The 23,224-nt window shown below is 44.6% G+C and overlaps 1 protein-coding gene and 1 non-coding gene across 2 annotated transcripts in view; both read left to right on the top strand.

Moving 5' to 3' along the window:
• Positions 1–19,651, top strand: part of LOC132833901 (deleted in malignant brain tumors 1 protein-like) — a 43,923-nt gene extending 24,272 nt beyond the window's left edge. The window contains 7 exon segments of the mRNA XM_060852559.1: positions 6,215–6,542; positions 7,690–7,991; positions 9,123–9,437; positions 10,739–11,053; positions 12,604–12,952; positions 17,703–18,043; positions 19,317–19,651. Of these exon segments, the coding sequence (XP_060708542.1) occupies positions 6,215–6,542; positions 7,690–7,991; positions 9,123–9,437; positions 10,739–11,053; positions 12,604–12,952; positions 17,703–18,043; positions 19,317–19,651 (2,285 nt within the window).
• Positions 19,652–22,287: 2,636 nt separating this feature from the next.
• Positions 22,288–22,361, top strand: trnai-aau (transfer RNA isoleucine (anticodon AAU)). Its single transcript has one exon. It is a non-coding gene; the product is annotated as a tRNA-Ile (tRNA).
• The last annotated feature ends 863 nt before the right edge of the window (positions 22,362–23,224 follow it).

The following is a 23,224-nucleotide window of genomic DNA, read 5'->3' as shown; positions in this document are numbered from 1 at the left end:
CCCATCCCTAGACGTGATGGTACAGAGAACACTGAACAGGGAATTCAGCACGAAGGTATACAGGAAAGCCACACACACAGACCAAGTCCTGAACTATGAAAGCAACCACCCCAACACACACAAACGAAGTTGCATCAGGACACTATTCAAAAGGGCCACAACACACTGCAGCACACCAGAACTGCAAAAAGAGGAAGAAGAACACCTATACAAGTTATTCACCAAAAACGGATACCCGCGCAATTTCATCAATAGGCGCCTAAGGGAAAGACAACAGAATGAGGACATGCCACAACCCAAAGGACTAGCCACACTCCCATACATCAGGAGCATTTCCGAACTGACAGCCAGACTGCTGCGACCACTAGGACTCATAACAGCACACAAACCAACAGCCACTCTCAGACAACAACTCACCAGGACAAAGGACCCGATACCCATGAGCAGAACCAACGTAGTGTACAAAATCCCATGCAAGGACTGCACAAAACACTACATAGGACAAACAGGAAGACAGCTACCAACCCGCAACCATGAACACCAACTAGCCACAAAACAACACGACTAGCTATCCTTAGCAGCCACACACACAGATGACAAACAACATGAATTTGACTGGGACAACACTACTATTATAGGGCAAGCCAAACAGAGAACAGCCAGAGAATTCCTAGAGGCATGGCACTCATGCACAAATTCTATCAATAAACACATCGACCTGGACCCAATATACCGGCCACTGCAGCGGACAGCAACTGACAGCCGGAAGCGGCAGAGACAAGCCACTATCAATGCCGGAGGAAACATCACAGAAGCGCTTCACAGGAGGCTCCCAAGCACTGAGGATGTTACCTAGAAAGGGGACGAAACGTTTGCAACAAAAACTCCCAGCTCGGCGAACAGAACCACAACAGCGAGCGCCCGAGCTACAAATCTTCTCCCAAACTTTGAATATTCTCACTGACCCCAATAGCAGCAGGGAGATGGAAGAAAGCATAGGTCGGTAGATTTTGGAAGAGTGTGGACGTAGTAAGGTTGTTGTAATGGGTGACTTTAACTTTCCCAATATTGATTGGAACCTCCTTCGAGCAGAAGATTTGAATGGAGCTGTTTTTGTAAGGTGTGTTCAGGAGGGCTTCCTAACTCAGTACGTTGACAGGCCGACAAGGCGAGAGGCCATTCTAGACTTAGTGCTCGGAAACGAGCCGGGGCAGGTATCAGATCTTGTGGTGGGAGAGCATTTTGGTGATAGTGACCACAACTGCCTCACATTCTACATAGCTATGGAGAAGGAGAGGATCACAAAAAATGGGAGGATATTTAATTGGGGAAGAGGAAACTATGATGCAATTAGACATGAGTTAGGAAGCATGAATTGGGAGCAATTGTTCCATGGTAAAGGCACTATAGACATGTGGAGACTGTTTAAGAAACAGTTGTTGCAAGTGATGAATAAATATGTCCCTCTGAGACCGGCAAGAAGGGGTAAGGTAAAGGAACCTTGCATGATGAGAGCGGTGGAGCTTCTCGTCAGAAGGAAAAAGGTAGCTTACATTAGGTGTAGGAAGCAAGGGTCAAGCTCAGCTCTACAGGATTACAGGTAGGTGAGGAAGGAGCCTAAAAATGGTCTGAGGATGGCCAGGAGGGGGCACAAGAAAGGCTTGGCAGAACGGATTAGGGAGAACACAAAGGCATTTTACACTTATGTGAGGAATAAGAGAATGGTCAAAGAAAGAGTAGGGCCGATCAGGGATAGCATAGGGAACTTGTGTGTGGAGTCTGAGCAGGTAGGGGAAGCCCTAAATGAGTTTTTTGCTTCTGTCTTTACGAAAGAAACGAACTTTGGAGTGAATGAAACCCTTGAAGAGCAGGTGTGCATGCTGGAATGGATAGAGATAGAGGAAGCTGATGTGCTGAAAATTTTGTCAAACATTAAGATTGACAAGTCGCCAGGCCCGGACCAGATTTGTCCTCGGTTGCTTTGGGAAACGAGAAATGTAATTGCTTCACCACTTGCGAAGATCTTTTCATCCTCGCTCTCCACTGGACAGAGGCAAATGTAATTCCTCCCTTCAAAAAAGGAAATAGGGAAATCCCAGGCAATTACAGACCAGTCAATCTCACGTCTGTTGTCTGCAAGGTGTTAGAAAGGATTCTGAGGGATAGGATTTATGACAATCTGGAAGAGCATGGCTTGGTTAAATGCAGTCAACACGGCTTTGTGGGGGGCAGGTCATGCCTCCCAAACCTTATCGAGTTCTTTGAGGATGTGACTAGAAAAGTTGATGAGGGTCGAGCTGTGGATGTGGTGTATATGGACTTCAGCAAGGCACTTGATAAGGTTCCCCGTGGTAGTCTCATTCAAAAGGTCAGGAGGAATAGGATTCAGGGGAACATAGCTGTCTGGATACAGAATTGGCTGGCCAACAGAAGACAGAGAGTAGCAGTAGAAGGAAAATATTCTGCCGGGAAGTCTGTGGTGAGTGGTGTCCCACACGGCTCTGTCCTTGGGCCTCTATTGTTTGTAATTTTTATTAATGACTTGGATGAGAGGATTGAAGGATGGGTCAGCAAGTTTGCAGATAACACAAAGGTTGGAGGTGTCGTTGACAGTACAGAGGGCTGTTGTAGGCTGCAACGGGACATTGACAGGATGCAGAGATGGGCTGAGAGGTGGCAGATGGAGTTCAACCTGGATAAATGCGAGGTGATGCATTTTGGAAGGTCGAATTTGAAAGCTGAGTACAGGATTAAGGATAGGATTCTTGGCAGTGTGGAGGAACAGAGGGATCTTGGTGTGCAGGTACATAGATCCCTTAAAATTGCCACCCAAGTGAACAGGGTTTTTAAGAAAGCATATGGTGTTTTGGCTTCCATTAAAAGAGGAATGAGTTTAAGAGTCGTGAGATCTTGTTACAGCTCTATAAAACTTTGGTTAGACCATCCAGTTCTGGCCATCCTATTATAGGAAAGATGTGGATGCTTTGGAGATGGTTCAGAGGAGGTTTACCAGGATGCTGCCTGGACTGGAGGGCTTATCTTATGAGGAGAGGTTGACTGAGCTCGGACTTTTTTCATTGGAGAAAAGGAGGAGAGGGGACCTAATTGAGGTATACAAGATAATGAGAGGCATAGATAGAGTCGATAGCCAGAGACTATTTCCCAGGGCAGAAATGACTAACACGAGGGGTCATAGTTTTAAGCTGGTTGGAGGAAAGTATAGAGGGGATGTCAGAGGCGGGTTCTTTACACAGAGAGTTGTTTGAGCATGGAATGCGTTGCCAGCAGCAGTTGTGGAGGCAGAGTCATTGGGGACATTTAAGAGACTCCTGGACATGCATATGGTCACAGAAATTTGAGGGTGCATACATGAGGATCAGTGGTCGGCACAACATCATGGGCTGAAGAGCCTGTTCTGTGCTGTACTGTTCCATGTTCTATCTTCTCAGAAAGTTCAAAATGACACAAGTAGACACTTTGGCAAGTGTTCTTTTTATTGAGTACATTATATGATTTTGATGAGTTTAATTGTACATTTTTCAACAAACTTTTCTTATTTTTCACAGAGATTAGTGGCCACTTTTGTCTGATATTTGGGGCATCCAGCAATAGTTAGGGAAGCTCAGAGCGACAGACTGATCCTGCAGATCCCTGAAGACAGTAGGACAAGTTATTAGGGGAGTTACAAAGGCAGGTGGGACACTGGAGGATGTCTTGTTATGGAGGGAGTGCAACAAAGGTTTACCAGACCGATTCCTGGGACGGAAGGATCAACATATGAGACAGACTGGATCCATTAGGTCTACACTCACTGGAGTTTAGAAGAATGAGAGGGGATGTAATAGAAACTCATAAAATTCGATCAGAACTAAATGCAGGAGGGATGTTCCTGATAGCCAAAGAATCCCTATAATGTTGTAGCAGGCCATTCGGCCCACTGGATCCACATGGACCCTCCAAAGAACACCCCACTCAGTCCCTGTAACTCTGTATTTTCCATGGCTAACCCACCAAGCCTGCACATCTCTAGACACTATGGGCAATTTAGCGTGGTCAATCCACCCACACCTGCACATCTTTAGGAGGAAACTGGTGGATCTGGAGGAAACCACACAGACATGGGAAGAAAGTGGAAACTCCACACAAAGAGTTGCCCGAGACTGGGATTGAACCTGGGTCCTTGGCACCGTAAGGCAGCAATGTTAACCACTGAGTCATTTTGCTGTACAGGGGGAGTGCATAATCAGGTTGTCATGTTCTGAAGGAGATGGGAGAGGACTGAGATGTGGAGAACTGTCTTCACTCGGAGAGCAGGGAGCGTGTGGAATTGCCTAAGACTGAATGTGGTTGGGGTTAAAACACTGAATTTTGTTCAAGAAGGCAGGGGTTAGAGTTCTTGGGGCTAAAAGGATCAAAGGGAAATACACAAGAACAACTGAGTCGGATGGTCATTCCTACTGAATGAGTGGACCAGGCTCGAAGCACTGAATGGCCTACTACTGCTCCTATTTTTCATGTTTCCTTTCCCAATAACTGCTGTCCTCCCAGGAGTTCTCCCTCAATCTTCTAAACTACACTGATTGAAGACATTCCTCCTCATCTCAGTCCTAAATGGCTGACCCCTGTGTCATTAGACTGTAACCCTTGGCTTTGGACTCTCCTGGTCATCAGGAATATTCTTCCCGCATTTACCTTGTGTAGTACTGTTTGAATTTTATCGGTCTCTATGAGATCAATCCCTCCTTCTTGTAAACTCTGGTGAGTATTGGCTTAAATGATCCCGTTTCCCTTCAGACACCAGTCCTACCATCTGAGGAATCGTCTGGTAAACCTTTGCTGCACTCGCTCCATCGGCAGGACATCCTTCCTCAGATAAGAAGATCCAAACAGCAAAGACAATAGCCCAGGGTGCTCTCACCATGTACAATTGCAGGAAGACATTCGTGCTCCTGTGCTCAAATCCACAGGCCAAAATCCCATTTGCCTTTTTCACCAACTGCTGGTCCTACAATGCTTATGTTCAGTAATTGGTGATGGTGGAAATGTCTCCATCGGCCAGAGGTCAACATGGAATATATGAAATGTAAGTGAGGGGAAGTCAAAGGAGATGTGAGAGATGAGTTTTTTTACACAGAGAATGGGAGGTGCCTGTGATACACGGCCGGGGTAGTGATGGCCATATCTAATGAGGGTTTGAAAGAAATGAGTATACTATGGTTGCCAGATGGATTGGTTATCCAACTACAGTATAGGGAACAGTCCAACTACCCAGCAGAGCATTGAGACCATTTGATCACCACTAATTTGGTCCCAGTAGAAAAAAAAGTGAGTATCACACCTAATATACACACTGTCCAAATGACCTAGATTCCCGACTCAGGCGACTGACTGTGTGGAGTTTGCACGTTCTCCCCGTGTCAGCGTGGGTTTCCTCCGGGTGCTCCGGTTTCCTCCCACAGTCACAAAGATGTGCGGGTCAGGTGAATTGGCCATGCTAAATTGCCCGTAGTGTTAGGTAAGGGGTAAATGTAGGGGTATGGGTGGGTTTCGCTTCGGCGGGTCGGTGTGGACTTGTTGGGCCAAAGGGCCTGTTTCCACACTGTAAATCTAATCTAATCTAATCTAATAACAGCTCCAAAACCATCAATCGCTACCAACTGTAGAAATCAGGAAAGCAAGTACAATTCCCCAAAGGTGTTGCACTGAATTGGATGCTGTTCTATTGCCTCAAAACTTTTAGGTTGAAGCAAAAAGATTTGGTCAGGAAGAACCGTTAGAGTCGAAAAGTGTGGTGCTAGAAAGGGACGGCAGGCAGGTAGCATCAGAGGAGCAGCAGAGTCGACGTTTACGATGACAAGCTTATGCCCAAAATGTCGGTTCTCCTGCTCCTTGGATGATGCCTTTTCCAGCACCACACTCTCGACTCTGATCTCCAGCATCTGCAGTCCTCACTTTCTTCTACATCGTTATAACTTACTGTTTATGACGATAAACTATATACAAGTAGATGGAATTGTCCTGGAGTGAGCAATGCTTAATGATGAAAAAAAAGACAGTCAATGATGTTCTGTTATTTTCTGTATATCAATATAAAACATGTGTGTGTCAATAACAGAAACGTGAATGGCCAGCAAAGGGAAATCAAAGACAGCATGATTTGGAAAGGTCCGTTCTCATTCTCAGTAGAAGTAATGGATCCACTCTGTTCTCTCAGGACCGGATGTGAGATTGGTCAATTCGGACGATCGTTGCTCTGGAAGAGTAGAAATCTTTCACGATGGAAGTTGGGGCACGGTTTGTGATGATGGCTGGGATTTGACAGATGCCACTGTTCTTTGCAAGGAGCTGCAATGTGGACCCGCCCTATCGGTGCATGGTAACGCTCGGTTTGGTGAAGGTACCGGCAAGATTTGGATGGATGATGTTTCCTGCGGGGGGACAGAGTCCCATCTCCGGTCTTGCTCCTTCCCTGGTTGGGGAACCCAAAACTGTGGTCATGGTGAGGATGCAGGTGTAATCTGTAACCCAGGTAAGACCCAGCCGTATAAAAGAATAAATAACATCTGTACAACTCAGTTTCCTTAACAGGATCAGAAATCAGAGGGAGGATATCTCTATTTTTATAAACTAAAATTAAAGACTCCTGTACTGTTTTACTTATCATATAAAGCTCCCACTAAACCTATCTCTCATCAAACTCTCCCAGGACAGGGGCATCATGGTGTTAAAGCTACCTTTAACAACCCTCATCTACTATTCCCAGGATAGAGACAACTAAGGAAGATACAAATATTGAAACATATTTGCTTTTGCTTAACTGAAAGAATATTTGTTGGGGAAAATATAAAGAAATCTTTACTTTGTATGTACCCGTGTCCTGGAGGTTTAAATGGGGGATGTCTCTGCCCCTGTTCTGTCCCTGTCCTGGGAGTGTTTCATGGGGTCAGTGTCAAGGACACATAACACAGTATCTTCCTTAGTTGTCTCTATCCTGGGAATAGTAGATGAGGGTTGTGTAAAGGTAACTTTAATACCATGATGCCCCTGTCCTGGGAGAGTTTGATGGAGACAGTGTAGAGGGATCTTTGTACTGTGTCTAACCCAATGCTGTCCTGATCTGAGAGTGTTTGATGGGGACAGTGTAGAAGAGCTTTACTTTGAATCTGTCAGATTATGTCAAGATTCAAACAGTAACAGGAGCTTTAATCTGAAAATACAAATAACATATAAAATAAAACAAAGGCTCAGAGTTGCCTTCCTAAGATTGGCTGGATGGTGTTTTCCGATACACAGAAACACACCCAGTGTAGATTCACTTCATTCACACAGGCTGAGATTAAAGAAAACACTCCAGTTTCTCACCTCACTCATCGTTTGCTCCCTCTAATACAAGAGCAGAAACTGGGATTGTGCCGCCCTTAAGTTTTACCTGGGCATCATTATAACTTACAGTTAACAAAATAAAGTGTGCCCACATTGATTAACTTGCAAATGAGTGAGTAATGATTAGTGATGGAAAGTACAACCAGTCAATGGTGTTCTGTTCTCCACATCTATATAAAGCGTATGTGTATCAATCAGAATCATGAAACAACAACAGGAAATCAAAAGGGAAAGATTTGGAAAAGTCTGTTCTCATTATCAGTAGAAATAATGAATGCACTCTATTTTCTCAGGATCAGGTGTGAGATTGGTAAATTCAAACGATCGTTGCTCTGGAAGAGTGGAAATCTTTCACGATGGAAGTTGGGGCACGGTTTGTGATGATGGCTGGGATTTGACAGATGCCACTGTTCTTTGCAAGGAGCTGCAATGTGGACCCGCCCTATCAGTGCATGGTAACGCTCGGTTTGGTGAAGGTACCGGCAACATTTGGATGGATGATGTTTCCTGCGAGGGGACAGAGTCCCATCTCCGGTCTTGCTCCTTCCCTGGTTGGGGAACCCAAAACTGTGGTCATGGTGAGGATGCAGGTGTAATCTGTAACCCAGGTAAGAGCACAGCAGTACAAATGTATGGATACCTTCTGTAGAAGTCAGTTCCCTTAATCGGATCAGAAATCAGAGCGAGGATATAGGAAAATATTGAAAGATGTTTGCTTTTGCTTAACTAAAAGATTATGTAAAGAAATGTTTATTTTGTATGTGCCTGTGTCCTGGGGTTTTTTGAATGGGGGTTGTCCCTGTCCACGTTCTGACCCTGTCGCGGGTGTGTTTGATAGGGTCAGTGTAGAGTATGCAAAATGACATATCTTGCCAGAATTGTCTCTATCCTGGGAATAGTAGATGAGGTTGTTTAAAGGTAACTGACGCCATGACTGCCCTCTCCTGGGAGTATTAAATGAGGGACCATTTATTGGAGGTTTATACTTTACCAAAAACAGTACAGGAGTCTTTAAGTTTAGTTTATAAAACTGGAGGTAGTATTCCTCTGTATCTAACCCCATGTTGGGTATGCCGTCACAGTGTTTGATGGGGGACTGTGACAATGGCAGGTTTTCTTTGAAGTTAAAAGTGGAGAGGCTCTTTACATCTAAACCCACCTTGCCCCTGTACTGGGACTATTTGATGGGGACAGGAGAGAAAGAGCTTTACTCTGTATCTGTCAGATTACTTCAAGATTCAAACAGAAAAGGGAGATTTAATTTGAAAATACAAATAAAGCATAAACTAAAACAAAGGCTCGGTGTTGTCTTCCTGACTAGGATCAGTTTGCAAGTTTGGTTGGATGGTGGTTTTTCCGATACACAGACACGCACCCAGTCTGGGTTCACTTCATTCACACAGGCTGAGATCAAAGAAAATATTCCATTTTCTCACCTCATCAATTGTTCGCTCTCTCTAATAGAAAAGCAGAAACTGGGATAGTGTTGCCCTTAAGTTTTACCTTGGCATCATTATAATTACAGTTAACAAAATAAAGTGTGCACACATTGACTAACTTGCCAATGAGTGAGCAATGATTAATGATGCAAAGTACAACCAGTCAATGTTGTTCTATACATCTCTATAAAATGTATATGTGTCAATCACAGAAACAACAATGGGCAATCAAAAGGGAAAGATTTGGAAAGGTCTGTTCTCACTATCAGTAGAAATAATGGATCCACTCTGTTCTCTCAGGATCGGGCGTGAGATTGGTCAATTCAGACGATCGTTGCTCTGGAAGAGTAGAAATCTTTCACGATGGAAGTTGGGGCACGGTTTGTGATGATGGCTGGGATTTGACAGATGCCACTGTTCTTTGCAAAGAGCTGCAATGTGGACCCGTCCTATCGGTGCATGGTAACGCTCGGTTTGGAGAAGGTACTGGCAAGATTTGGATGGATGATGTTTCCTGCAAGGGGACAGAGTCCCATCTCCGGTCTTGTTCCTTCCCTGGTTGGGGAACCCAAAACTGTGGTCATGGTGAGGATGCAGGTGTAATCTGTAACCCAGGTAAGACCCAGCCGTACAAATGAATGAATATCTTCTGTACAACTCAGTTTCCTTAATAGGATCAGAAATCACAGCGAGGATACAGGAAAGTATTGAAAGAGGTTTGCTTTTGCTTAACTGAAAGAATGTTTGACGGGGATTATGTAAAAAAATCTTTACTGTGTTTCTGCCCGTGTCCCACGTTTTTTTAAAAATGGGGGATGTCCCTGCCCCCGTTCTGTCCCTGTCCTGGGTATGTTTGATGGGGCCAGTGTCCAGGACGCATGATGCTGTATCTTGCCTCAGTTGTCTCTATCCTGGGAATAGTAGGTGAGGGTTGTGTAACGGTAAATTTAACTCAATGCTACTCCTGACCAGGAAGAGTTTAATGAGGGACACTTTAGTGGGCGCTTTATGTTTTAACTAAAAGAGTAGAGCAGTCCTTAATTTTAGTTAATACAACTGGAGGTATCATTACCCTGTATCTAACCACATGTTGTGCACGCCTTCACAGTGTTTGCTGGGGGACTATGACATGGCAGCTTTTTTTTTAAGTTAAAAATGGAGAGAGTCTTTACTCCACATCTAAACTCATTTTATCCCTGTTCTAGGAGTGTTTGATGGGGACAGTCTTGAAAGAGCTTTACTCTGTATCAGTCAGATTACTGGGAAAAAGTGAGAACTGCAGATGCTGGAGATCAGAGTCGAGAGTGCGGTGTTGAAAAAGCACAACAGGTCAGGCAGCATTCCTGCAGAAACCCCTCAGGAAGGGTTTTCCAGCACTGCACTCTCTCTGTCAGATTACTTCAAGATGTAAACAGTAAAGGGAGCTTTAATCTGAAAATACAAATAAAGCATAAACTAAAACAAAGGCTCAGTGTTGTTGTCCTGACTGGGGTCAATTAGTAAGTTTGGCTGGATGGTTGTTTTCTGACACACAGACACACACCCAGTGTAGATTCACTTCATTCACACAGGCTGATTACAAAGAAAGCACTCCACTTTCCCATCGCATGAATCATTCGCGCTCTCTAATAGAAGAGCAGAAACTGGGATAGTGTTGCCTTTAAGTTTTATCTGTGCATCATTATAACTTACAGTTAACAAAATAAAGTGTGCACACATTGACTACCTTGCCAATGAGTGAGCAATGACTAATGACGGAAAGTACAAGCAGTCAATGGTGTTCTGCTCTCTACATCTATGTAAAATGTATGTGTGTCAATCACAGAAACACGAACAACAGGCAATCAGAAGGGAAAGATTTGGAAAGGTCCGTTCTCATTCTCAGTAGGAGTAACGGATCCACTCTGTTCTCTCAGGACCGGATGTGAGATTGGTCAATTCAGATGATCATTGTTCTGGAAGAGTGGAAATCTTTCACGATGGAAGCTGGGGCACGGTTTGTGATGATGGCTGGGATTTGACAGATGCCACTGTTCTTTGCAAAGAGCTACAATGTGGACCCGCCCTATCGGTGCATGGTAGCGCTCGGTTTGGACCAGGTACCGGCAAGATTTGGATGGATGATGTTTCCTGCGGGGGGACAGAGTCCCATCTCCGGTCTTGCTCCTTCCCTGGTTGGGGAACCCACAACTGTGGTCATGGTGAGGATGCAGGTGTAATCTGTTACCCAGGTAAGACACAGCCATACAAACGGATGAATACCTTCAGTACAACTCAGTTTCCTTAAAAGGTTCAGAAGTCAGAGCGAGGATTCTGGACAGTATTGAAAGAGGTTTGCTTTTGCTTAACTGAAAGAATATTTGACAGGGAAAATATAAAGAAATCTTTACCCTATATCTACCTGTGTCCTGGGGTTTTTTTTAATAGGGGTTGTCCCTGCCTCCGTCCTGCCCTGTCCTGGGTGTGTTTGATGGGGTCAGTGACAAGGACGCTAAGTTGTCTCTATCCTGGGAATAGGAGTTGAGGGCTGTGTACCTTCTTCTGGGAGTGTTTAATGAGAGACACTTTAGGGAGAGCTTTATATTTTAATTAAAACAGTACAGAAGTCTTTATTTTTTAGTTTATAACAATAGTGGTAGCATTACCCTGTATCTAACGCCATGTTGTGCATGCCTTCAGAGTGTTTGATGGGGGACTGTGACATGACAATCTTACTTTTAAGTTAAAAGTGGAGAGGTTATTTGCTCCACATTTAAATCCATGTTATCCCTGTCCTGGGAGTGTTTTACAGGGACAATGTGGAAAGTGCTTTACTCTGTATCTGTCAGATTAATTCAAGATTCAAACAGTAAAGGGAACTTTAGTCTGAAAATACAAATGAAGCATAAAGCAAAACAAAGGCTCAGTCTTGTCATCCTAACTGGAGTCAGTTTTCAAGGTTGGCTGGATGGTGGTTTTCCAACACACACCCAGTGTACATTCACTTCATTGAGTTGAATTGAACTGAATTGAATTGAATTTACCAAGGTACAATGAAAAGCTTTGTCTTGCCAGCAATATAGGGGCAGATCACAGAATTAAGTAGCATAGATAAGTAAATAATTCACACAGGCTGAGATCAAAGAAAAGATTCCACTTTCTCACGTTATCAATCATTGGCTCTCTCTAATAAAAGAGCAGAAACTGGGATTGTGTTGTCCTTAAGTTTTACCTGGGCATTAGCACTGCTGCCTCACAGTGCCAGGGACCCTGGTTCGATTCCCGCCTCGAGTGAATGTCTGTGGGTGTTTCCACATTCTCCCGTGTCTGGTGGTTTTCCTCTGGATGCTCCGGTTCCCTCCCACAATCCAAAGATGTGCAGGTCAGGTGAATGGCTGTGCTAAATTGCCCATAGTGTTAGATGCAACATATAAGTATGGGGTAGGGGAATGGGCCTGGGTGGGTTGCGCTTCAGAGTTTTGGTGTGGACTTGTTGGGCCAATGGGCCAGTTTCCATGTTGTAGGGAATCTAATCTAATTACAGTTAACAAAATAAAGTTTGCACACATTGGCAGACTTGCCAATGAGTGACCAATGATTAATGATAGAAAGTACAACCTGTCAATGGTGTTCTGTTAGACTAGATTAGATTCCCTACAATGTAGAATTCTATACAACTATATAAAAGGTATGTGTGTCAATCACAGAAACAGGAAACAACAATGGGCAATCAAAAGGGAATGATTTGGAAAGGTCCGTTCTCATTCTCAGTAGAAGTAATGGATCCACTTTGTTCTCTTAGGATCGGGTGTGAGATTGGTCAATACAGGCGATCGTTGCTCTGGAAGAGTGGAAATCTTTCATGATGGAAGTTGGGGCACGGTTTGTGATGATGGCTGGGATTTGACAGATGCCACTGTTCTTTGCAAGGAGCTGCATTGTGGACCCGCCCTATCGGTGCATGGTAGTGCTCGGTTTGGAGAAGGTACTGGCAAGATTTGGATGGATGATGTTTCCTGCGGGGGGACAGAGTCCCATCTCCGGTCTTGCTCCTTCCCTGGTTGGGGAACCCACAACTGTGGTCATGGTGAGGATGCAGGTGTAATCTGTAACCCAGGTGAGAGCCCAGCCGTACCTTCTGATACCTTCTGAGCAACTTATTTTCCTTCATAGGATCAGAAATCAGAGCGATGATACAGGAAAGAATTGAAAGATGTTTACTTCTGAACAAAGAAGAACAAAGAACAAAGGAAATTTGCTGCCCAGGAACAGGCCCTTCGGCCCTCCATGCCTATGCCGATCCGAATCCACTGATTAAAGCTATCGCCCAATTCCTCTGTATCCCCCTGTATCCCTCTTCTCCCCACTTATGCATCTGTCCAGACGCACCTCAAATGAATCTACCTTGCCTGCCTCTATTACCTCTGCTGGCAACGCATTCCAGGCACTTACCACCCTCTGTGTAAAAAATGAAAGAATGTTTGAGGGGAATTATAGAAAGAAATCTTTGTATCTGCTCATGTCCTGGGGTTTTTGAATGGAGGTTGTTCCTGACCACCTTCTATCCCTGTCATGGGATGTTTGATGGGCTCAGTGTCGCGGAGGCATAACTCTGTATCTTGCCTGAGTTGTCTCGTTCCTGGAAGTAGTAGATGAGGGTTATATCAAGGTACCTGTACTGGGAGAGTTTAATGGGGGACAGTTTAAAGGGAGGTTTACTTTTAAATTAAAACAGCACAGCAGTCCTTAATTTTCATTTATCCAAATAGAGGTAGCATTATTCTGGATCTAACGCCATGTTGTGTACGCCATCACAGTATTTGATGGGGGACCGTGACATGGCAGCTTTTCTTTTAAGTTAAAAGTGGAGAGATTCTTTACTCCACATCTAAACCTATGTTGTCTCTGTCCTGGGAGTGTTTGATAGGGACAGCGTAGAGGAATGCTTTACACTGTATCTAACCCCATGCTCTCCAGGTCTGGGAATTGTTGATGGGGACAGTGTAGAGGAGACATAACTATCTATCTTGCCGGAGTTGTCTCTATCCTGGGAATAGAACATGAGGGTTGCGTAGTGGGAACTTTAACGCCATGAAACCTCTGTCCTGGGATGTTTAATGAGGGACAGTGTAGAAAGAGCTTTACTCTGTGCCTGTCAGATTACTTCAAGATTCAAACAGTAAAGGGAGCTTTAATCTGAAAATATAAATAAGGCATAAAGTAACACAACGACATAGGTAGGAAGAGGGGTGGGGAGGTCATTCAAGAGCTCAGGGAGTTAGGCTGGAAGCTAAAAACTAGGACAGACAGAGTCGTCATCTCTGGGTTGTTGCCGGTGCCATGTGACAGTGAGGCAAGGAATAGGGAGAGAGTGCAGTTGAACACGTGGCTGCAAGGATGGTGTAGGAGGGAGGGCTTCAGGTATTTGGACAATTGGACTGCATTCTGGGGAAGGTGGGACCTGTACAAACAGAACGGGTTGCACCTGAACCAGAAGGGCACCAATATCCTGGGGGGTAGGTTTGCTAGCACTCTTCGGGGGGTTTAAACTAATTTGTCAGGGGGATGGGATCCGGACTTGTAGTCCAGCAAGTAAGCTAGCTGTGTGTCAGGATGTCCAAGAATGTAGGGAGGCTGTGGAGAAGGTAGCACTGACAGGGAATACTTGCGGACACAGAGATGGGCTCAAGTGCGTATACTTCAACGCAAGGAGTATCAGAAATAAGGTGGGTGAACTTAAGGCATGGATCGGTACCTGGGACTACGATGTTGTGGCCATCACGGATACGTGGATAGATGAGGGACAGAAATGGTTGTTGGAGGTTCCTGGTTACAGATGTTTCAGTAAGATTAGGGAGGGTGGTAAAAAAGGAGGTGGGGTGGCATTGCTAATTAGAAATGGTATAACGGCTGCAGAAAGGAAGTTTGAGGGGGATCTGCCTTTGGAGGTAGTATGGGCTGAAGTCAGAAATAGGAAAGGTGCAGTCACCTTGTTGGGTGTTTACTATAGGCCCCCCAATAGCAGCAGAGATGTGGAGAAACAGATTGGGAAACAGATTTTGGAAAGGTGCAGAAGCCACAGGGTCGTAGTCATGGGCGACTTCAACTTCCCAAATATTGATTGGAAGCTCTTTAGATCAAGTAGATTGGATGGGGTGGTGTTTGTGCAGTGTGTCCAGGAAGCTTTTCTAACTCAGTATGTAGATTGTCCAACCAGAGGGGAGGCCATATTGGATTTGGTACTCGGTAATGAACCGGGACAAGTGATGGGCTTGTTAGTGGGTGAACATTTTGGTGATGGTGACCACAATTCTGTGACTTTCACCTTGGTTATGGAGAGAGATAGGTGCGCACAACAGGGTAGATTTTACAATTGGGGGAAGGGAAATTATGATGCTGTAAGACAGGATTTGAGGAGCATAAGTTGGGAGCATAGGCTGTCAGGGAAGGATGTGGTGGAAATGTGGAACTTTTTCAAGGAGCAGATACGACGTGTCCTTGATATGTATGTACCTATCAGGCAGGAAAGAAATGGTTGTGTGAGGGAGCCTTGGTTGACGAGGGAGGTTGAATGTCTAGTAAAGAGGAAGAAGGAGGCTTACATAAGGTTGAGGAAACAGGGTTCAGACAGAGCAGTGGAGGGATACAGGATAGCCAGAAGGGACCTGAAGAAAGGGATTAGGAGAGCTAAGAGAGGGCATGAAAAATCCTTGGCGGTAAGATCAAGGATAACCCCAAGGCATTTTATGCGTATGTGAGAAACATGAGAATGACGAGAACGAGGGTAGGTCCGATCAAGGACAGTAGTGGGAGATTGTGTATTGAGTCGGAAGAGATAGGAGAGGCCTTGAACAAGTACTTTTCTTCAGTATTTACGAACGAGAGGGACCATATTGTTGAAGAGGAGAGTGTGAAATGGACTGGTAAGCTAGAAGAGATACTTGTTAGGAAGGAAGATGTGTTGGACATTTTGAACAACTTGAGGATAGACAAGTCCCCCGGGCCTGACGGGATATATCCTAGGATTATGGGGGAAGCAAGAGAGGAAATTGCAGTACCGTTGGCAATGATCTTTTCGTCTTCACTGTCAACGGGGGTGGTACCAAAAAAGGGAATAGGGATAACCCCGGGAATTACAGGCCAGTTAGTCTTACTTCTGTGGTAGGCAAAGTAATGGAAAGGGTACTGAGGGATAGGATTTATGAGTATCTGGAAAGACACTGCTTGATTAGGGACAGCCAGCACGGATTTGTGAAGGGTAGGTCTTGCCTTACAAGTCTTATTGAATTCTTTGAGGAGGTGACCAAGCATGTGGATGAGGTTAGAGCAGTGGATGTAGTGTACATGGATTTCAGTAAGGCATTTGATAAGGTTCCCCATGGTAGGCTTATATGGAAAGTCAGGAGGCATGGGATAGAGGGAAACTTGGCCAATTGGATAGAAAACTGGCTAACCGGTCGAAGTCAGAGAGTGGTGGTAAATGGTAAATATTCAGCCTGGAGCCCAGTTACAAGTGGAGTTCCGTAGGGATCAGTTCTGGGTCCTCTGCTGTTTGTAATTTTTATTCATGACTTGGATGAGGGAGTCGAAGGGTGGGTCAGTAAATTTGCAGATGATACAAAGATTGGTGGAGTTGTGGACAGCGAGGAGGGCTGTTGTCGTTTGCAAAGGGACTGAGATATGATGCAGAGCTGGGCTGAGGAGTGGCAGATGGAGTTCAACCCTGCCAAGTGTGAGGTTGTCCATTTTGGAAGAACAAATAAGAATGCGGAATACAGGGTTAACGGTAGGGTTCTTAGTCAGGTGGAGGAACAGAGGGATCTTAGGGTCTATGTACATAGATCTTTGGAAGTTGCCACTCAGGTGGATAGAGCTTGTAAGAAGGCCTATGGTGTATTAGCGTTCATTAGCAGAGGGATTCAATTCAAGAGTCGTGAAGTGATGTTGCAGCTGTACAGGACTTTGGTTAGGCCACATTTGGAGTACTGTGTTCAGTTCTGGTCGCCTCACTTTAGGAAAGATGTGGAAGCTTTGGAGAGTGTGCAGAGAAGATTTACCAGGACGTTGCCTGGAATAGAGAATAGGTCATACGAGGGTAGGTTGAGAGTTCTCGGCCTTTTCCCGTTGGAACGGCGAAGGATGAGGGGTGACTTGATAGAGGTTTATAAAATGATCAGAGGAATAGATAGAGTAGAAGTCAGAAACTTTTTCCCCGGGTACAACAGAGTGTTACAAGGGGACATAAATTTAAGGTGAAGAGTGGAAGGTATAGGGGAGATGTCAGGGGTGGGTTCTTTACCCAGAGAGTGGTGGGGGCATGGAATGCGCTGCCCGTGGGAGTGGTAGAGTCAGAATCATTGGCGACCTTTAAGCGGCAATTGGATAGGTCCACGGATGGGTGCTTAATCTAGGACAGATGTTCGGCACAACATCGTGGGCCGAAGGGCCTGTTCTGTGCTGTATTGTTCTATGTTCTATGTTCTAACAAAGACTCAGTGTTGTCTTTCTGTCTGGGGTCAGTTAGTAAGTTTGGCTCGATGGCAGTTTTCTGACACACACCCAGTGTAGGTTCGCTTCATTCACCCAGGCTGAGGTCAAAGAAAACACTCCACTTTCTCACCTCATCAATCTTTCACACTGTCTAATACTACAGCAGAAACTGGGATTGTGCTGCCCTTAAGTTTTACCTGTGCATCATTATAACTTACAGCTATCAAAATAAAGTGTGCACACATTGACTAACTTGTCAATGAGGGAGCAATGATTCATGATGGAAACTACAACTAATCAATGGTGTTCTGTTCTATACAACTATATAAAACATATGTGTGTCAATCACAGAAAACAACAGGCAATCAAGAGGGAATGATTTGGAAAGGTCCGTTCTCATTATCAGTAGGAGTAATGGATCCACTCTGCTCTCTCAGGATCGGATGTGAGATTGGTCAATTCAGATGATCGTTGCTCTGGAAGAGTGGAAATCTTTCACGATGGAAGTTGGGGCACGGTTTGTGATGATGGCTGGGATTTGACAGATGCCACTGTTCTTTGCAAGGAGCTGCAATGTGGACCCGCCCTGTCGGTGCATGGTAACGCTCGGTTTGGACCAGGTACCGGCAAGATTTGGATGGATGATGTTTCCTGCGGGGGGACAGAGTCCCATCTCCGGTCTTGCTCCTTCCCTGGTTGGGGAACCCACAACTGTGGTCATGGCGAGGATGCAGGTGTAATCTGTAACCCAGGTAAGAGCACAGCAGTACAACTGAATGGATACCTTCTGTACAACTTAGTTTCCTTAATGGGATCGGAAGTCAGAGCAAAGATACTGGAAAATACTGAAATATGTTTGCTTTTGCATAACTGACAAATTATGTAAACAAATCATTATCTACCCACGTCCTGGATGTTTTTGATGGGGGTTGTCCTTGCTCCTGCTCTGCCCCTGTACTGGGTGTGTTTGATGGGGTCAGTGTAGAGGAGACATAACTATCTATCTTGCCGGAGTTGTCTCTATCCTTGGAATAGAACATCAGGGTTGCGTAGTGGTAACTTTAACGCCATGAAACCCCTGTCCTGGGAGGGTTTAATGAGGGACAGTTTACAGGGGGCTTTACATTTTAATTAAAACAGAAGAGCAGTCCTTAAGTTTAGTTTATACAACTGGAGGTAACATTATTCTCGATCTAACGCCATGTTGTGTACGCCGTCACAGTGTTTGATGGGGTCTGTGACATGACAGCTTTTCTTTTAAGTTAAAAGTGGAGAGATTCTTTACTCCACATCTAAACCCATGTTGTCCCTGTCCTGGAAATGTTTGATGGGGACAGCGTAGAGGTAGCTTTATACTGTATCAAATCGCGTACTGTCCTGTCCTGAGGGTGTTTGATGGGGACAGTGTGGCAAGAGCTTTACACTGTATCTAATCCCATGCTGTCCTAGCCTGGGAGTGTTTTACGGGGACAGGGTAGAAAGAACTTTACTCTGTATCTGTCAAATTACTTCAAGATTCAAACAGTAAAGGGAGCTTCAATCTGAAAATACAAATAAAGCATAAAGTAAAATAAAGACTCAGTGTTATCTTCCTGTCTGGGGTCAATTAGTGAGTTTGGCTGGATGGTGGTTTTCCGACACACAGACACACCAAGCATGGGTTCGCTTCATTCACACAGGCTGAGACTAAAGAAAACACTCCACTTTCTCACCTCATCAATCGTTCACGCTCTCTAATAAAAGAGCAGAAACTGGGATTGTGTTGCCCTTCAGCTTTACCTGTGCATCATTATAACTTACAGTTAACAAAATGAAGTGTGCACACATTGATTACCTTGCCAATGAGTGAGTAATGATTAATGATGAAAAGTACAAACAGTCAATGGTGTTCTGTTCTATACATCTAAAATGTATGTGTGTCAATCACAGAATCATGAAACAACAACAGGCAATCAAAAAAGAATGATTTGGAAAGTTCCATTGTCATTATCAGTAGGAGTAATGGATCCAACTATGTTCTCTCAGGATCGGATGTGAGATTGGTCAATTCAGACGATCGTTGCTCAGGAAGAGTTGAAATATTTTACAATGGAAGTTGGGGCACGGTTTGCGATGATGGCTGGGATTTGACAGATGCCACTGTTCTTTGCAAGGAGCTGCAATGTGGACCCGCCCTATCGGTGCATGGTAGCGCTCGGTTTGGACCAGGTACCGGCAAGATTTGGATGGATGATGTTTCCTGCAATGGGACAGAGTCCCATCTCCGGTCTTGCTCCTTCCCTGGTTGGGGAACCCACAACTGTGGTCATGGTGAGGATGCAGGTGTAACCTGTTACCCAGGTAAGAGCCCAGCTGTATAACCGAATAGATATCTTCTGATGACACAGTTTCCTTAATGGGACCAGAAATCAGAGCAAGGATACACAAAAATATTGAAAAATGTTTGCTTTTGCTTAACTGAAAGATTATGGAAAGAAAAATTTACTCTGTATTTGCCCGTGTCCTGGGGGGGTTTTAATAGCAATTGTCCATGCCCACTTTCTGTCCCTGTCCTGGGTGTGTTTGATGGCATCAGTGTAGAGGACGCATAACTCGGTATCTTGCCTGAGTTGTCACTATCCTGAGAACAGTAGGTGAGGATTGTGTAAAGGCAACTTTAACGCTATGATGACCCTGTCCTGGGAGTGTTTAATGAGGGGCAGTTTACAGGGAGCTTTACCTTTTAATTAAAACGGTACAGGAGTCCTTACTTTTAGTTTATAAAAATAGAGGGAGCATTACTCTGCATCTAATTCCATGTTGTGCATACGTTCACAGTGTTTGGTGGGTATTCTGACTTGCCAGCTTTTCATTGAAGTTAAAAATGGAGAGGTACCTTGCTCCACATCTAAACCCAAGTTATCCCTGTCCTGGGGATAGTGGGGACAGTGTAGAAAGAGCTTTACACTGTATCTAACCCCATGCTGTCCTGGCCTAGGAGTATTTGATGGGGAGAGGGTAGAAAAAGGTTTCCACTGTATCTAAACCCGAGCTATCCTGGCTTGGAAGTGTTTGACTGGGACAGTGTAGAAAGAGTTTTACTCTGTATCTGTCAGATTACTTCAAGATTCAAACAGTAGAAGGAGCTTTACTCTTAAAATACAAATAAGCATTAAGTAAAACAAAGGCTCAGTGTTGTTTTGGCTGGATAGTGGTTTTCTGATACACTGACACACACACACCCAGTCTGGGTCCACTTCATTCACACAGGCTAAGATTAAAGAAAATATTCCACTTACCACCTCATCAATCGTTCACACTCTCTAATAAAAGAGCAGAAACTGGGATTGTGTTGCCCTTAGTTTTACCTGTGCATCATTATAACTTACAGTTAACGAAATAAAGTGTGTACACATTGACTAACTTGCCAATGAGTGAGCAATGATTAACGAAAGTACAACCAGTCAATGGTGTTAAGTTCTATACATCTCTATAAAATGTATATGTGTAAATCACAGAAACATCAAACAGAAATGGGCTATCAAAAGGGAAAGATTTGGAAAGTTCCATTCTCATTCTCAGGAGAAGTAATGGATCCATTCTGTTCTCTCAGAATCGGATGTGAGATTGGTCAATTCAGACGATCGTTGCTCTGGAAGAGTGGAAATCTTTCACAATGGAAGTTGGGGCACGGTTTGTGATGATGGCTGGGATTTGACAGATGCCACTGTTCTTTGCAAGGAGCTGCAATGTGGATCCGCCCTATCGATGCATGGTAGCACTCAGTTCGGACCAGGTACCGGCAAGATTTGGATGGATGATGTTTCCTGCAATGGGACAGAGTCCCATCTCCGCTCTTGCTCCTTTCCTGGTTGGGGAACCCACAACTGTGGTCATGGTGAGGATGCAGGTGTAATCTGTACCTCAGGTAAGAGCCCAGCTCTACAAATGAATGAATACCTTCTGCACAACTAAGTTTCCTTAATACGTTCAGAAATCAGAGCAATGATACAGCATAGTGTTCAAAGAGGTTTGTTTCTGCTTAGCTGAAAGAATGTTTGACGGTTAAAATATCAAGAAATCACTATTCTGTATCTACCCATGTCCTGGGGGTTTTTAATGGGGGATGCCCCTGTCCCTGTTCTGTCCCGATATTGGGAGTGTTTGATGGGGTCAGTGATGAGGACGCATGATGCTCTATCTTGCTTCAGTTGTCTCTATTCTGGAAACAGTAGGTGAGGGTTGTGCAAAAATAATTAATTCCATGCCGTCCCTGTCCTGAGAGAGTTTAATGAAGGATAGTTTAGAGAGAGTTTTACGTTTCGATTAAAACAGTACAAGAGCCTTTATTTTCAGTTTATACTAACAGAGGTATCATTACCCAGTATCTAATCCCATGTTGTGCATGCCTTCACAGTGTTTGTCGGGGGACTGTAACATGGCAGCTTTTCTTTTAAGTTAAAAGTGGACAGATTCTTCACTCCACATTTAAACCCATGTTGTCCTGGGAGTGTTTGATGCATACAGTGTAGAAAGAGCTTTACCCTGTTCCTAACCCCATGCTATCCAGGCCTGGGAGTTTTTGATGGGCACAGGGTAGAAAGAGCTTTACACTGTTTGTAACCCCATGCTGTCCTGCCTGGGACTGTTTTACAGGGACAGTGTAGAAAGAGCTTTACTCTGTATCTGTCAGGTTACTTCAAAATTCAAACAGTAAAGGGAGCTTTAATCTGAAAATACAAATGAAGCATAAAGTAAAACAAAGGCTCAGTCTTGTCATCCTGACTGGGGTCAGTTTGCAAGGTTGGCGGGATGGTGATTTTCTGACACACAGACACGCACCCAGTCTGGGTTCGCTTCATTCACACAGGATGAGATTAAAGAAAATACTCCACTTTCTCACCTCGTCAATCATTCGCGCTCTCTAATAAAAGAGCAAAAACTGGGATGGTGTTGCCCTTAAGTTTTACCTGGGCATCATTGTAATTTACAGTTAACAAAATTGGTTAACAATGTTGGTTGGTTAGCTCAGATGGTCAGAGCATGGTGCTAATAACGCCAAGGTCGTGGGTCCAATCCCCACACTGACCAAGTATAAGGCTGAGGTAGGCAAGCATGTGATGTTTATGGTGCCGTGTCAGGGTTGGTGATTGCTTTAAAAGTGGCGGCTCAGTGGTTAGCACTGCTGCCTCACAGCACCAGGGTCCCAGGTGCGACTGCAGCCTCGGGTGACTGTCTGTGTGAACTTTGCACTCTCCTCACACAGTCCAAAGATGTGCAAGTCAGGTGAATTGGTCATGCTAAATTGTCCATAGTGTTAGGTGCATCAGTCAGAGGGAAATGGGTCTGGATGGGTTACTCTTCGGAGGGTGGGTGTGGACTTGTTGGGCTGAAGGGCCTGTTTCCACACTGTAGGGAATCTAATCTAATCTAAACAAAATAAAGTGTGCACACATTGACTAACTTGCCAATGAGTGAGTAATAATTAATGATGCAAAGTACAACCAATCAATGGTGTTCTGTTCTATACATCTATACAAAACGTGTGTGTCCATCACAGAAAAATGAAACAACAACGAGCAATCAAAAGGGAATGATTTGGAAAGGTCCGCTTTCATTCTCAGTAGGAGTAACGGATCCACTATGTTCTCTCAGGATCGGATGTGAGATTGGTCAATTCAGACGATCGTTGCTCTGGAAGAGTGGAAATCTTTCACAATGGAAGTTGGGGCACGGTTTGTGATGATGGCTGGGATTTGACAGATGCCACTGTTCTTTGCAAAGAGCTACAATGTGGACCCGCCCTATCGGTGCATGGTAGCGCTCAGTTTGGAGAAGGTACTGGCAAGATTTGGATGGACGATGTTTCCTGCGGGGGGACAGAGTCCCATCTCCGGTCTTGCTCCTTCTCTGGTTGGGGAACCCACAACTGTGGTCATGGTGAGGATGCAGCT

This window comes from Hemiscyllium ocellatum, chromosome 38 (assembly GCF_020745735.1).
Source record: "Hemiscyllium ocellatum isolate sHemOce1 chromosome 38, sHemOce1.pat.X.cur, whole genome shotgun sequence".
NCBI lineage: Eukaryota > Metazoa > Chordata > Chondrichthyes > Orectolobiformes > Hemiscylliidae > Hemiscyllium > Hemiscyllium ocellatum.
This window is presented reverse-complemented; position numbering and strand designations above follow the sequence as displayed.